The sequence below is a fragment of the Camellia sinensis genome, chromosome 3, assembly GCF_055761805.1.
Source record: "Camellia sinensis isolate YWXY chromosome 3, ASM5576180v1, whole genome shotgun sequence".
NCBI classification, from domain to species: domain Eukaryota; kingdom Viridiplantae; phylum Streptophyta; class Magnoliopsida; order Ericales; family Theaceae; genus Camellia; species Camellia sinensis.
In genome coordinates this window covers 99,851,754-99,868,356 of record NC_138963.1, presented here as the reverse complement: position 1 = coordinate 99,868,356, position 16,603 = coordinate 99,851,754, and the positions used below count along the sequence as shown (strand labels likewise).

Here is a 16,603-nt window from a genome sequence, read left to right as displayed (position 1 = left end):
GTCGAAGCAGGCCGATTCTCTCTGGGCAATGCAAATCCAACCAGGAGAAACCCTTCGTGTGTATTCAGCGTGCTATTGGGAATACTTTAATCTAGTAGATGATGCCTGCAATGACTCCATGGCCATCACCGCCTTTAAGATGGGATTGCATCCTGATAGTGCCCTCCGCAACTCTTTGACCAGAAGGCCCCCCAAAACAGTCTGGTCGTTAATGAAGAAAGTCGAGGAATACTGCCAAGTGGAAGATGATGCCCTGCAGGTCAAAGCCAGGCACAAGGCCAACAAGACGGCCCCATCTGAAATCGTTCAGCTGATAAATTTTGTACCATCACGGAGCCCTGAACCACGGAATCGGGCTAAACGAGACAAAAGACGAGATTCGCGCCGATCAAATGACCAATGATCACACTGAGCTAATGAACAACTTCAAGTAGATAGCAGACGCATAAGGCGTGCGGACAAGAAATATACAGAGCTATCGAAGCCGATTAGCGCGGTTATGTCTAAAGTTTAATAGCTTCCGTTCTTTAAATGGCCACCCAAGATAGTGGGACCTCCCGACACGAGGAGACGGGATAGGCAGTGTGAATATCACAAAGACCACGGTCATGATACCGACAGTTGTTATGCGTTGAAGGACCACCTTGAGGAGTTGGTATAAGACAGTCGGCTTCTACAACACGTCCGAAAGAATAACTCAACCAAAACAGTAGCTTTACGGCAAGATTCACCTCCACTTGGCGTAATCCATATGATATACAGCTTGCTGACAACATCCGCGATACATACAATTCAGTCGCATCCTAACCTCCAAAAGCAAATCACACCAGCAAAATGGCCCCATGAAGCTGCAAGTATCACTTTCGATGATTCTGATTTGGTCGACGTTAGGGGTGTTCAAAAAATCGAATCATCCGATGAAACCGACCAATCCGAACCGAACCGAATGGTTATGGTCGATTTCGAAAAGTCTCCACGGTCGGCTCGGTCCTTGTATGTAAAATTTATCAATATTTCGGTCGGCTGTGGGTTGTATTTCTTAGGAACCGACTAAATTCGAACCGTCCGAAAAATAGTCCAATAAGGTTATAGGAATTGAGTATCTTCGCTCCTCTTCATGTTATAATAATAATTAAAACTCTGAATCTCTGTATCAATTACAGAAAACGTAGCACATGGCTCAAAAAAATGGCAGACCTTTCTTTTCCCTTTGGTTTCATATTTCAAATGTAAGAAAAGTAAATAATAAATATTTGACAAAAAAATGGCAGACCTTTCTTTTCCCTTTGGTTTCATATTTCAAATGTAAGAAAAGTAAATAATAAATATTTGACCAATAGTAAGGTAGTCTAGTACCTAACCCTATAACACAGTCAGATTGATAATTTCAATACATGAATACATGTGATTAATTATTTATATATATATATATATATATATATATATTTAATATATATGATTATAGTCACATCATATATATATATATATATTTAATTATATGGATACATGTGTTTGGGATATATATACATGTTTTATATATTGTTTGTTTGTCTGTTGTTTACTTTTCTTTTCTTCTCGCAGAACTGTAATAACCCTCTCTCTCTCTCTCTCTCTCTCTCTCTCTCTCTCTCATCCCTCCTCTCTCCAAACACACTCTCTTTTAACCCCTCTCCGATTTTGATGGTTTATTGCATCTAGATCCATTCGGTCATCAACAACCATTATCCAAATCGCTCTGTTTTGATGCTCTTGGATTAGATCGAATAACTATGAATGTCAACAGCATACCAAAACCTTCTTCTCACTTTCTTATTCTTTCACAAATCTATCTGTATGTATATTTGTTTATGCGCAAAAGGAGGATAAGCTGTTGATGGAAAAATCACCCGAGAATTCGACCGATTCCGACCGACAAACCATAAGGCCCGATTCTTGCGATTTTGAACTACCTGCGGTCGAAATCGGATGTTAAATTCCACCACCCGTGATGGTCGGTTCGGGTGGCGAGTTGATAGTGAAAGTGATCTGAACCGACCCGTGAACACCCCTAGTCGGCGTAACACTCCCCCATATTGATCACTTAGCCATCGAACTATGCGTAAATCGATTCACCGTTGAACGTGTTCTCATTGACCAAGGAAGTACTTCGGAAGTTATGTACTACAAGACCTTGGTTAAACTCGGCTTCTCTGACTCAAACCTGTCTCCAACTCATTATCCGTTATTCGGCTTCAACGCTAATCTGGAATATCCTTTGGGCAAAATCACAATACCAGTTCGGGCAAGCTCCCGATCAGTGGATATAGAATTTTTGGTTGTCAAGCTTCCTTCGCTGTATAATCTCATCATGGGACGAACTTGGTTGAATACCATGCAGGCCGTGCCAAGCACCTATCATCAACTGTTTCACTTTCCGACTGAACGCGGCATAGAGCAAGTTCGAGGTTCCCAAAAATCGGCACAGGCATGTTATCTTCTTGCTGCAAAGACACCAAGAGAGCTGGAAGTGAATTCAATTGAGGTGCCGGATCGGGAGAGCCTCGATGACGTTGGGCGGATCCCAAGTGAAAAGGCAACTGGAGCCCTGGATCGGGTTGAAATCGACGGGAATCCTGACAAGTTCTTCATGGACGGTGCTTCCCTAAATAAAGTCGACTGGTAGAAGCTAATTTCCTTCTTACTCGGCAACCTTGATGTATTTGCATGGTCACCATATGAGATGCCAGGGGTGGATCCATCTGTGTCTCAACACCGCTTAAACATTGATCCCAAATGTAAGCCGATTATTCAGAAAAGCAGCCGGTCAGCCGCGAAACACACTGCTGCCGTTGTTGAAGAAGTTGACCGGTTGCTTGATGCCAGGGCAATCCACGAAGTGACCTATCCTACATGGCTATCGAATACTGTGGTTATGAAGAACAAAAATGGAACTTGGCGTGTTTGTGTAGATTTCACGGACTTAAACAAAGCTTGTCCCAAGGATTGCTTTCCCCTTCCCAAAATAGACCAACTCATAGATGCAACGGCATATCATCAAGGTATGAGCTTCCTGGATGCCTACAGAGGCTACCATCAAATTGCCATGCATCCGAAGGACCAAGACAAAATTGCATTCCTCACCCCAAGAGGAACCTATTTTTATAAGGTTGTGCCTTTCGGGCTGAAGAATGCGGGGGCAACCTACCAAAGACTAGTCAATGTCATGTTCAAGGAGTAACTCGGCCGTACTAAGGAAGTGTACATCGACGATGTGGTGGTCAAGTCCAAAGAAGAGCAAACTCATCTAGTCGATCTGGAAGAGACATTCGGCATTCTTCGTAAATACAAAATAAAGCTGAACGCTTCCAAATGTGCATTTGGCATCGAATCCGGAAAATTCCTTGGCTACATTATTAACCACCGCGAAATTGAAGCCAACCCGAGGAAAATCACAGCAATTCTAGAACTCGACTCTTCTCGGTCGATCGAAGAGGTTCAGAAGCTGATGGGAATGGCCGCCGCAATCAACAAGTTCATCAGTCGCTCCATAGATCGCTGCCGGCAATTCTTTCATACCCTTTGACAGGGTAAAGCTTTTGAATAGACTCCCGAGTGCAAAGCTGCTTTGGACGGTTTGAAGACTTACCTCCAATCAGTTCCACTCTTGACAACACCTTCGGCAGGTGATCCGCTCATTTTATATCTAGCAGTTTCCGACCGGGCCATCAGGGCCGTACTGTTAAAGGAAGAACTAGGGAAGCAGTGGCCAGTTTATTATATGAGCAAAGCAATGGATGATGCCGAAACACGTTACCTTCCGTTAGAAAAACTCGTCCTTACTCTCGTCATGGCAACAAGAAAACTGATGCATTACTTTCAGGGGCAAACCATTGGGTTACTAACGGACTACCCCTTCCGGTTAGTACTCAGTAGTGTAGAAGCATCAGGGCGCGTTTCAAAATGGGCTCTCGAACTCGGCCAGTACGATATTCAATTTCTACCCCGAGCCTCAATCAAGGGGCAAGTGCTCGTCGACTTTGTGGTCGAATTCATTGGATGTCTCGCCGACTTTAAGTTTGATCAAATTCAACCTAAGCCAAACTAGAGAATTTACGTTGGGGATATTTGGTAGTTGTATTGTGACAAATCATCTAACCAACGTGGCAGTGGGGCAAGCGTAGTGATCATGGCTCCCGACGGGGCAATAATCGAGCAGGCTGTCAAACTGGGTTTCAAAACATCAAATAATGAAGCCGAATACGCAGCATTGTTAACCGGCTTACGAAATGCACTTCTTCTTAGTGCTCAGCATCTGCTTATCTTCTGTGACTCAAAACTAGTCATCAACCAATTGAAGAAGGAATACATAGCCAAAAATGACCGTATGGCAGCCTACATGAAAACGGCGAATTCTTTGCTAGCAAAATTCGACCATCATGAATTGAATCAAATAACCCAAGATCAGAACATGCATGCAAACGCCTTGGCTTGCCTAGTGTCTACTATTAACTCAGAAATTAAGCAGACAATTGAAGTAGGGTTTATCACCGAGCCGAGCATTGTCTCTTCAGAACCAGTTCAGGTCAACGTTATCGAACCAAGTCCGAGTTGGATGGACCCTGTCGCTGCATTCCTGTCTTCAGAACAGCTCCCGATGGATAAGAAAGAAGCACACAAACTCCGAAACAAAGCCCTCCGATACTATTTGGATCTGCAGGGGAAGCTCTACAAAAAATCTCTCTTCGGGCCGTACTTAGAGTGTGTTCACCCAGATAAAATCGAGGAACTTTTGTCTGAAATACATGAAGGCAGCTATGGTGTCCATTCGGGCGAGTGTTCTCTGGCTCACGGCACCATATCGCAGGGGTACTATTGGCTGACTATGCGAACTGACGCCGAGTTTTATGTCAAGAAATGTGGTCAATGTCAGAAGTTCTCCCCTTTGAATCACCTACCAGCCGAGGAGTTAAATTCTATCACTAGCCCTTGGTCATTCGCTCAATGGGGCCTTGATATCGTTGGACCACTACCACGGGCCCCGGGCAACAGGCGATTCCTAATTGTTGCGACGGATTATTTCACGAAATGGGTCGAAACGGAGCCACTAACACATATTCGAGATTCCGACGTAAAGCGTTTTGTATGGAAAAACATCATAACAAGATTCGACGTACCACGAGCACTTGTTTCTGACAACGGTACCCAGTTTGATTGTGGCGTGTATCGAGAATTGTGCGACACTTATGGTATCCGGCCCTAGTTTTCCTCGCCGACTTACCCCTAGAGCAATGGTCAAGTAGAGGCCACCAACAAGGTTATTTTGGACGACATCCAGAAGAGGCTGGAGAAAGCTAAAGGTAGATGGGTCGAAGAGTTGCCCAGTGTGTTGTGGGCTCATCACACTACTCCGAGACGATCCACTAGGGAAACGTCGTTTGGTTTATGCTTCGGAACCCAGGCAATTATCCCCCTGGAGATCGGCCTCCCAACCTTGAAATCGGAAGTTTTTGATATGGGCCGAAAGAACATGCTGTTGGCCTTGGACTTGACTCTGATTGAAGAACGCCGAGGCCGTGCCCTTGCATCCATGGCACGATACCAACAACAGCTCGCTAAGTCATAAAATCAATGTGTTCAGCTACGCTGTTATACACCAGGAGAATTGGTCCTCAAGAAAGTACTTCTCGCTGCCAGGAATCCGGCTGACGAAAAATTGGGTCCTAACTGGGACGACCCTTATCAGGGTGATTCAATCGCAGGAACAGGGGCATATCGGCTCAAAGACATGGATGGAAGAAGCTTGCCGCGCCCATGGAATTCCACACACTTGCACAAGTTTTATTATTAACTTGTACGGCACGACAGCCTGTTTTGATTTTACGCCATTTGTATCTTTCTTTTTTCAATATAATGTCCTCTTTCCCAGTGACTTCTGATTGTTTGAGAAAGCCTCCAAATTCGGAGCACCCTTCGTGACTGACACATTTGGGCAGCATAAAGCCTCCAAATTCAGAGTGCCCTTCATGAATGACACGATTGGCCAACACAAAAAGCCTCCAAATTCGAGGCACCCTTCGTGAATGACACGATTGGGCCGAATAAAGCCTCCGAATTCGGAGCGCCCTTTGTGAATGACACGATTGACCAACACAAAAAGCCTCCAAATTCGGAGCACCCTTCGTGAATGACACGATTGGCTAACACAAAAAGCCTCTGAATTCGGAGCGCCCTTCATGAATGAGACGATTGGTCAACACAAAAAGCCTTCAAACTCGAAACACCCTTCGTGAATGACACAATTGGCCAAGGAAAAAAGCCTCCGAATTCGGAGCGCCCTTCGTGAATGACAAAATTGGCCAACCCAAAAAGCCTTCGAATTCGGACCGCCCTTCGTGAACGACACAATTGGCCAAGGCAAAAAGCCTCCGAATTCGGAGCGCCCTTCGTGAATGACACGATTGGCCAACACAAAAAGCCTCTGAATTCGGAGCGCCCTTCGTGAATGACACGATTGGCCAACACAAAAAGTCTCCGAATTCGGAGCGCCCTTCGTGAATGACACGATTGGCCAAGGCAAAAAGCCTCTGAATTCGGAGCGCCCTTCGTGAATGAAACGATTGGGCCGAATAAAGCCTCCGAATTTGGAGCGCCCCTCGTGAATGACACGATTGGCTAACACAAAAAGCCTTCGAATTCGGAGCGCCCTTCGTGAATGAAACGATTGGGCCGAATAAAGCCTCCGAATTCAGAGCGCCCTTCGGGAAAGACATGATTGGCCAATACAAAAAGCCTCTGAATTCGAAGCGCCCTTCGTGAATGAAACAATTGGGCTAAATAAAGCCTCCGAATTCGAGCGCCCTTCGTGAATGACACGATTGGGCCGAATAAAACCTCCGAATTTGGAGCGCCCTTCATGAATGACAAGATTGGCCAACACAAAAAGCCTTCGAATTCAGAACGCCCTTCGTGAATGACACGATTGGCTAACACAAAAAGCCTTCGAATTCGGAGCGCCCTTCGTGAATGAAACGATTGGGCCGAATAAAACCTCTAAATTCGGAGCGCCCTTCGGGAAAGACACATTGGCCAATACAAAAAGCCTCCGAATTCGGAATGCCCTTCGTGAATGAAACGATTAGGCTGAATAAAGCCTTCGAATTCGAGCGTCCTTCGTGAATGACACGATAGGGCTGAATAAAGCCTCCAAATTCGGAGCGGCCTTCATGAATGACAAGATTGGCCAACACAAAAAGCCTCCGAATTCGGAGCGCCCTTCGTGAATGACACGATTGGCTAACACAAAAAGCCTTTGAATTCGGAGCGCCCGTCATGAATGAGACGATTGGCCAACACAAAAAGCCTCCGAATTCGGAGCACCCTTCGTGAATGACACGATTGGCTAACACAAAACACCTTTGAATTCAGAGCGCCCTTCATGAATGAGACGATTGGCCAACACAAAAAGCCTCCGAATTCGGAGCACCCTTTGTGAATGACACGATTGGCCAAGACAAAAAACCTCTGAATTCGGAGCGTGACAAAAAGCCTCCAAATTCAGAGCGCCCTTCATGAATGACAAGATTGGCCAAGGCAAAAAGCCTCCGAATTCGGAGAGCCCTTCATGAATGACACGATTGGCCAAGGCAAAAAGCCTCCGAATTCAGAGCGCCCTTCGTGAATGACACGATTGGCCATCACAAAAAGCCTCTGAATTCGGAGCGCCCTTCGTGAATGACACGATTGGCCAAGGAAAAAAGCCTCCGAATTCGGAGCGTCCTTCGTGAATGACACGATTGGCCAACACAAAAAGCCTCCGAATTCGAAGTGCCCTTCGTGAATGAAACGATTGGAGAAGGCAAAAAGCCTCAAAATTTGGAGCGCCCTTCGTGAATGACACAATTGGCCAAGGCAAAAAGCCTCTAAATTCGGAGCGCCCTTCCTGAATGACACGATTGGCAAAGGCAAAAAGCCTCCGAATTCGGAACGCCCTTCGTGAATGACACGATTGGCCAACATAAAAAGCCTCCGAATTCGGAGCGCCCTTCGTGAATGACACGATTGGCCAAGGCGAAAAGCCTTCAAATTCGAAGCGCCCTTTGTGAATGACACAATTGGCCAACACAAAAAGCCTCCGAATTCGGAGCGCCCTTCTTGAATTACACGATTGGCCAAGGCAAAAGGCCTCCAACTTCGAAGCGCCCTTCGTGAATGACACGATTGGCCAAGGCAAAAAGCCTCCGAATTTGGAGCGCCGTTCGTGAATGGCATGATTGACCAACACAAAAAGCCTCCGAATTCAGAGCACCCTTCGTGAATGAAATGATTGGGCCAAATAAAGCCTCTGAATTTAGAGTGCCCTTCGTGAATGACACGATTGGCCAATACAAAACGCCTCAGAATTCGGAGCGCCCTTCGTGAATGAAATGAGTGGGCCGAATAAAGCCTCCGAATTTGGAGCGCCCTTCGTGAATGAAATGAGTGGGTCGAATAAAGCCTTCGAATTCGGAGCGCCCTTCATGAATGACACGATTGGCCAACACAAAAATCCTCCGAATTCGACACGCCCTTCGTGAATCACACGATTGGCCAAGGCAAAATGCCTCTGAATTCGGAGCGCGCTTCTTGGAAAACACGATCGCCATGATTGAGCATCCGCATTCGGAGCTGCTTTCATGAATACTATGATTGATAAGCGCCAACGCAATTGACATAAAATGGTAGATGATCATGGTTTAATTGATAAACATTGACTGAAATAACTTAAAAACATTTCAAATAATATGTTTCATTAAATTGATCGTAAATACATAGTCCGCATCCAATTTGCGTTAAAAAGTTATAATGTGTTTAGTTTTATTCGGAACCACCTTCGTCGTCACTCTTGTCCACTTTCAAATTCAAGAAGGGAAAATTGCGACCTTGATATAACGGTGACGCCGAATCAACGTCTGCCGCACAGAGAGCTTCCACAGCCTGGAGAGCCTTGATCCACCCCATGCTTAAATCCACGATTCTCGCATCAACAGACCCCCTCGGTGAGTTTTTCTTTCATCTTCTATATCCCAATTTTTCAGCTGTCATGGAAGCCTTATTCATAGGCCCTAGTCTTTGCAGCCTCTATCGCAAACATGTTTGCCATTTATCGATCAGCAATCGTATGGCTTATAAGTCGTTGGGTCACCATTTTCTCCACGATCGGGTTAAATTGGCCAACCGACAACATATTGGCAGTGTTGACTATTCTTAGTTCACGTTCGACTTTCTCCGCGCGAGCTTCTAAGTTTTGAATGCGTTCATCTTTCTGCTCTATCTCCCACCGCGCGGCACATAGGCGCATGCCGATTTCGTAGGCGGTGTATAGCCCTTTCACCGCTCCATGAACGCCCTCCCGAAACACTTCGAAATCCGGTCGACCGACCATCGATTGCTGAACTTCTGGCAGAAAAATCTTTCATGCAATTCAACTGCCACGTGTGGATCTTGAATGATCGAATCTACCTCTGTCATCGGTCTGTTCTCAATAAAGACTGAAAAACTCAACGGGCACGGTGGCCCATTGGCCTCACTTCGCAAATGAGGGGAGTTCCCCCGCTGCCGTTTCTCCTTCCTAGGTGACCTGCTTCGACGACGGAGAGAGTGACGCCTCTCGCGCTCCCCAGACGTCCTACTTCCTGTTTGTGAAGGTTCACCACCTTGATTCATAGCTGAGTCCAGCTCAACCAGTGTCCTGTCTTCCCCTCTGCTATTGAAGTATAGTTTATATGACATTCACACTGTTCCAGCCTCGTTCGATGCACTGGGTTGAGTTGAGTTTGGACACACTAATGGAATCTACGCGCACAACGCAACCACCTATTTTATTACTCACGGGTGCACCGCTCCCAAAACGATCTCTTCAAAGTTCTACGCCATGAACTATCGATATTCGATGGCCACGTTCACTAATCCGCTGGGGCAAGGGTAGATTGATTGATCTATTCGGCCTAGAATCATTAATTTGTGCCGAAACGGCAATCCGCCCCATCTAATTCATGAACTGCCGATATTCGGCGGCCACGTTCACTAATCTGCTGGGGCAAGGGCATATTGATTGATCTATTCGGCTAACCTCGGTCCTTTAATTAACTAATTTAGCCTACTTGTAAAACCACGCAGTCATTTGCCTGCCGATCTATCTTATTAAATTGTTTCAACAATCCCATTCTGTGATTACACATGTAACAAACAGAAAAACAAAGGAAATTTTCAACAATCCCATTCTGTGATTACGCATGTAAGAAACAGAAAAACAAAGGAAATTTTCATTAATAAATTGAGTACAGATGTAGTCATTTTACACATGAAAATTACCTTACATTTAACTTCTAACCTAAGTAAATAAACAAAAATCTACAAAAACTATAAACGGAAGATTCTGAACAAAAATCAAGTTATCACTCTAATCAATCTTCAGGGTCAGACTCGAGCGGCTCAACATCCACCTGCTTGTATGGAATTGGCCCGACCAATGTCACATTAGCGGCAGTGAAAGCTTTGAGCCGGCCATGTTTGAAACCCCAATTCTCGAACTTGGGCACCTCTTCCGCATAGTCGTTCAAGGCGTCGTCCTTCCTAGCTTGGAACGGTTTGGAAATTTCAAAGTCGGCTACTTCCTTCACCCTCTTTGACTCTTCCAAATCAGCTTCCAGTTTGGCAATCACCTCCTGGGCTAACTTAAGGGCGTCTTCGCTCGCATTTTCCCTCTTTTCGGCAGCCAACCTGAGTTGGTCGAAGCTTTTTGCCTTTGCTGACTTGACATCAGCCTTTGCACTTTTCGCAACTGCTTTTGCCACCTCGATCTCAGCTCTTTGAGAGGCCTCTACGGCCTTGCTCTTCTCATTTTCAATTTCTGCTTTCAAAAAGCCAATCTGTTCAATAGCATCGTGTTGACGGCGGCCGATCTCGACTATCCTTCCCGCCGTCTGCAAAATAAGGAATTACAATAAAAATAAAAATATAGGCAGAAAACAGCAGATAAGGATCAAGTACAGTACCAATATGGCCGACTGAGCGGCTAATGCTATTGCCAGCAAATCTGGCTCTATTCGAATAGTCGCCCTTTTAGTCGGTAGGGAAATTAAAGAAGCCATGCTCAACGCCAATATCGGATCTTTCAGAATCGACGCATTAGAGGGAATCAGTACGTTTTTTACTCTTGGTTGAACAGCGAATGGCATAACCAAGTCCGCCTTCTCTATGCGCGGCCGTTTATTTGTTGGGTTTTCTTTAGCGCCGACTTCTCTCTGGACGGGACGCTTCTCCCCCCTCTGGTCAGCCTCCTTACTCAACCGTTCGTCTATTAGCTTCGTCTCGGCCGTCTCAATTTGAGTTGTTTCTTCCATGATAACAGGAGAAGAAGACTCAGTCACGACAACAGGATCAGAACGGATGGTCTCGGCCCTCCTCCAGGCGGCCATCCGTTCGGTGTTTTTTTTCCTTGCTAGCTGCGTAAGCAATTCCCCAGCCATGTTCTTAGGATACGAGCCGGGGAGATTCCCTAAATTAGTAAAAATGTCTTCAAAAGAGACGTCCCCCCGACCTGAAGTGGGTGGTGGGTTGGATAGATTAAGGCCGGCTTCTTCAAAAGCCAAGTTTAAAGCCTCATCAACTTCTTCGGCTTCCAAAGTGGACTGACTCGGCTGCTCGACTACTGGTTCTTCAGCCTGCTCCGAATCAAAAGCTTCCAAACCAATCTGCCTAAGGCTTTTAAAGTGGGGGAAGTTAAGGTCGTGAGCTATTGTTCGCCCTGTGGAATCGGAATGTTGTCCGCGGCTGAAAATGTTGTGTAAGTGGGCTCGTACCTCAGAAGTATATGGGCCGCCCTCCCTTGCTTCTGGAGGTTTGGACGACCAAAGAACTTGAGTACAGTTTTGATCTCTGCGAGCACAGCGTCGTTGGCCAAAACCAACATTTTCTTCAAATCATTGCCTGCACAAATAAAATGATAAGTACATGGAAAGAAAGTCAAGTAAATATAAAGTAGATAGACATGAGGAACTATACAGCCACCTGGTTCTCCTTTCCGTCTAGGTATAGGATCTAGGCGATCTTCGCTATAGACACCCCATTTTTGACCGACCTTAAGACTCAAACGTCATCGATTGAGCGCTCGGTGATGGTGCTTGTTGTGCTCGTTCTAAAGTTTCAAAGTTTCGACTGAGAGCCTTACCCCTGGACCTCAGGACCCTTTTGTGCTTTGCCTCGATTTGTGAATCAGGTCTTGTTTTCTCTTTACGGAGGGAGGGAGAGGTCTCGTAGACCATCTCTCAATGGCCGTAGGCTACTTTTCGTGGTCGTAGGCCATTTTTCCCATTTGGAGACCAGTTTCTGATTTTCAGAGCCGTCGACCGTGCGCCTCGGTTCGGGACCGCTTAAAATTTTTACGTTTGGCACGATTTTTGGCACACACCTTGTTTCCTCTCTCTAGAGGGACACTATGGTCCGAGAGACCACCTTTGTGGTCTCACGCCACTTTCGATGCTTAACAGTCTGTTTTCAGGGCACCCGGCTGCGCGTTTTGACCCTCGAACCCTCGTTTTGCATCCGTCTTGGTTCATTTTTTGGCATGGACCTTGTTTTCATTGTTTGGGAGGTGGTACAAGGGTGGGAGACCACCTTTTCTCCTTGGAGACCACTTTTCTCCCACCAGCTGATTTTCTTGTTAGGAAGCTGGTCTCCTTGGTTTTTGAGCCACATTTGCTGGTCTCCCACCATACCACTAGCTTGCATTCAATTGGGAGACCACCAAATGGGCTGGCCGACCAACTTTTTTGGGGTTGAACCCTTTGAACTGGTCGACCGACCAGGGGAAGCGGTCGGCCGACCACCTGAATTGGTCGGCCTACCTCCCTCAGTCTTGTCTCTGTGAGTGTGTGCCAGCTGTGCCAGCTGGAAGGCACAGATTGGATCCTCCATACACGTGTATGGAGGATCTTCAACCTTAGTTTTTAGCTTCTTTGAGAAGCTTTGGTCCCTTTTGGCTATAAAGGAGAGCCTTCCTCTCCTTATACCAGGTTGAGAAAATTGTCTAAGGCTTGTGCATACACTTCCCTCTATATCTCTTTGTATGGGGTTTAAAAGCGTCTTGTTATTGACCTATTACACCACACCTCATAGCCACACACCTCCACCATTGTTCTAAGGTTCTTGGAGGGTCTTGAGAGGTCTCAAAGAGTTGGTTTTGGGCTGGAGAAGTTGCTATCTTGCTGAGCTTCAAGGGTAACACACATTTTTCCTCTTTTTAGCACTATTTTGATTCATCTCTTAGTCTTATTTGCATGCATATTTAAGCTTTGTTGTCAACTGAAAAAAGTCTTGTTTTGAAGTCCTTTTGATGTTTGTTTGAGGTCATTTTGTTGTTGGGGGTCATCTACCCCCCTTGCATGCTTCATTTAGCTTTGTTTTGTGCCATGCCATAAGACATTCGAGCTAGCCTTTGCATGGCCCTCCTACCACTGAAATCTAGTGGATTTTTAGTAGTGAGAATGTGGTTTTGAGGGCCAAAATCAGAGAGGGGTGACCCTCTCTCTTGTCATCTTGTTTACTATCATTTTTGGCCTATCAAAGGAGCATACATTTGCATGTTTTCAAAGCTTGGTTCAGGCCCTTTTTGATGACTTTTAGGGCTTGCCTAGGTTCTTTCTAGAGTTGTTTTTGTCACCTTAGGTGTGTCTCTTGCATGTGTAGAATAACCCCTTTTATAGCCTATCAAAGGAGCATGTCATTCTTGCATGCATTGATCTTGTTTCAGTGAGTTTTTGAGCTTTATTTGGCATGTCATGTCTCTGACTTTTGCTGGTTTAGTGGCCTCTTGAATGCTTCGTATGCTTGTAGTGTAATCCATGTTCACTAGCTCACATTGCATGTTGTTTTGGCCCTTGATTCTAGCATATTTTGGCCTTGTTCTAAACTGATTTTGTTCGTGTTTTGGGCTTCCTTAGCTCTGTTTTGAGGTCCCACAGTCGAATGATGGTTTCCATGCATGCTTGTAGTGTAATACCCTTGCCTCCCTTCGAGTTTTGAAGCCTCTTGCATGCTTAACTTGAGTGGTTTTCATGTTTCGGCATCATTGAACAGGTTATTTCAGAGCTTCTACTTGTGCCATATTCCCATGTTTTCCACTCTTTAAATGCGTTTGAGAGTTGTGCTTGTATGCTTCATTTTTGGGCTATTGCATGAGCTTCATTATTGTGCATTGCAAGCCATCATTTTAGTCCATTTTGCCACTGTTTTGGGTCTGCATAGGGACTCTTTTGGGGTTGGTTTGGTCATTTGGGCATCACTTTGCATACCTCTAGTATAATGCACTTCACTAGTTTCGGTAATTGTGTCATCCAACGTGCATCGGGTGAGTTGTTTGCATGATTCGGGACCATCTTGCATGTCATTTCAAGGCTGGAACATGTGTCATTGTATGCCATATTTCATCCTTGTCATGCTTTGATAGAGTCGCACTTTGTTCCTTAGCTTTGGTCCCTTGCATTTGTCCATGTTTGCATGTACCTTGTTGCCTCATTTTCATCATATTGGCCACTGATTTGGGAGCGGCCGAGGGCCATCCATCTTGGTTTAAGTCCATCTTGCATTGTGTATGCCTTATAGTCCATGTTATCGCATGTTTGATCATTGCATTGCGTATGCCTCGTTCATAATATTGCGTATGTTAGTGCATTGTGTATGCATGCCATATAATCCATGTGCATTGAGGATGCCATTGATTAGTTCATAGCATTGTGTATGCCATTTACATGCTTGCATATCATTCCGTGCATGTTTACATCACTTAGTCGCATTACATTTAAGATTGCATACTAGAGTTGCATTTGTACATGCCATGCCATTCTACTTGTTGCATTGTGTTTGGAATAGAAGTTAGTCCAAACATGGGAAATGAGGAACGTTTCATACTCCAAGTGATGAAACATGCCCCGATTCCTGGTCGCCAACACTCTTGACCATCCATGGTTGAGTTGTTGGTTTTAGTTGCTTATATGTGCATTCATTTCACATTGAGTCGTGCAATTCGACTCCTCGGCCATCATGCATCGGGATGCGTGATTGATGGCACGAGGATCGAAGACTGCACTCCCTAGAGCTTATGCAATGACGGGGAGAATGGTCGGGCACACATATGTTGAAAATGCCTTGCCTTCTCTCTCCCTTGCCTTTGTTGCAGAAAAAGCAGAAACCAAGAGAATGAACTGGTTGGCCGACCTGGTTTTCTGGCAGGTCGACCCCCTTTTCTGGTCTTCACCACCAAGGGTGGTCGGCAGGTGGTCTCCCTTGCCCATAGCTTGGTCGGCAGCCTTCCCACAGCTTCCCTGGGTGGAGTTTCATCTCTCTGGAGCCTCGTGCAACTTTCTAAAATCAATTGCAAATAAAGGCGAGCTGAGACTTCGCGATGGATTTCCCGACAAGGCGACTCGAGCACGCATGCATCTTTTATCATTTGGAACAGAGTTGAGGCAGTCCATTTCATGTAGCTTGCATGCTAATTTATTTGCTTCCTTAGTTTAATTTGTTAAGTAATTAATGTTGTGTAATATTTAGCTATAATTCGTTATTCATTTCGGTTGTGTAATAACTAGTTTAATTAGCTTAGATTAGCTAGTTGGTTCTGTATTATTTATTCGGACCCTCCGCGAGAGGGTGAACTTTGTAATAAGTGTGCGTGTGTGTGATGCATGTCTTCCAACCCCACGTCTTTCTCACTTTTATTTACCAGCTTATGATGGTTAGTTTTAGGGCACGTTTCAATTAGCATCCTTATGCTCGTATGTTTGCATCCATTCATCTGTTTTGCATGCACCGGGCTTGGTGTATCATACTAACTGCATCATATTTCAATTCCAAGTTGAATGCATGTTACCTGTAGCATCTCATATGCCATTTTAGAATAGCTGAGCCTATCTTAGTTGCATCCTGCATGTGTTTCATTAGGCATCTCAGCATAGTTAGGATTCATGCATGATTTCTAATTAGCTTCTTTCTTTGGCTCGGAGTACTCGGTGAGTGTTTATGCTTTAGCATCCTTGCATGTGTGTCAGTGACTGCCATGATAGCATGCTTACCATGAGGCTATGTGTTTATGTGATATAACTGCCTGAATGCCTGTTGTAGACGTCCCCGAACGCCCCGGGAGGAACAAGCTCCCGTTCTGTTCATTTGGGGTCACTACAGCTCAGGACTCTCAAATTTGTCACGGTTCTAAATCTGAACCAAAGAGTCCAAATCCGGCAAATCGTTTTGAGAAACAGATTTTTGAAAAGAAATGCCAAACATGGACTGCTTTGCCAGATACAGAGTCGCCACCTAAATGTTTTTTAAATGGGAAATTTAGGAAACCCTGACTCGGTGCCAAAGGCCACGTGTCCGTCATCACCAAAGTTGCCTCGACTCGGGAACTTGGGTACGATTGGGAAAGGTCACTTCGTGAGCACCCCCGCTCGCCCGATCAAAGATCGGCCTCTACGAACCATGATATCAATTTTTGAAAACTTTGTGTGTTCTTATTCCGGTTATTAGCCTAGTTTTACTATGTGATGCGCACAGCATACAAGTATAGACCGGGTCGCCCGAATTGGAA

At 45.3% G+C, this 16,603-nt stretch overlaps 1 protein-coding gene across 1 annotated transcript; it reads left to right on the top strand.

The window, feature by feature from the left end:
• Positions 1-4,165: 4,165 nt before the first annotated feature.
• LOC145821720 (uncharacterized) lies at positions 4,166-5,239 on the top strand. The gene has a single exon (XM_082918273.1). It carries the CDS (start codon positions 4,166-4,168, stop codon positions 5,237-5,239), a length of 1,074 nt encoding a protein of 357 aa, XP_082774399.1.
• The last annotated feature ends 11,364 nt before the right edge of the window (positions 5,240-16,603 follow it).

Excerpts from the sequence above, each read along its gene's own strand:
- LOC145821720 (XM_082918273.1), top strand. The coding sequence starts at position 4,166 with ATGGCTCCCGACGGGGCAATAATCGAGCAGGCTGTCAAACTGGGTTTC.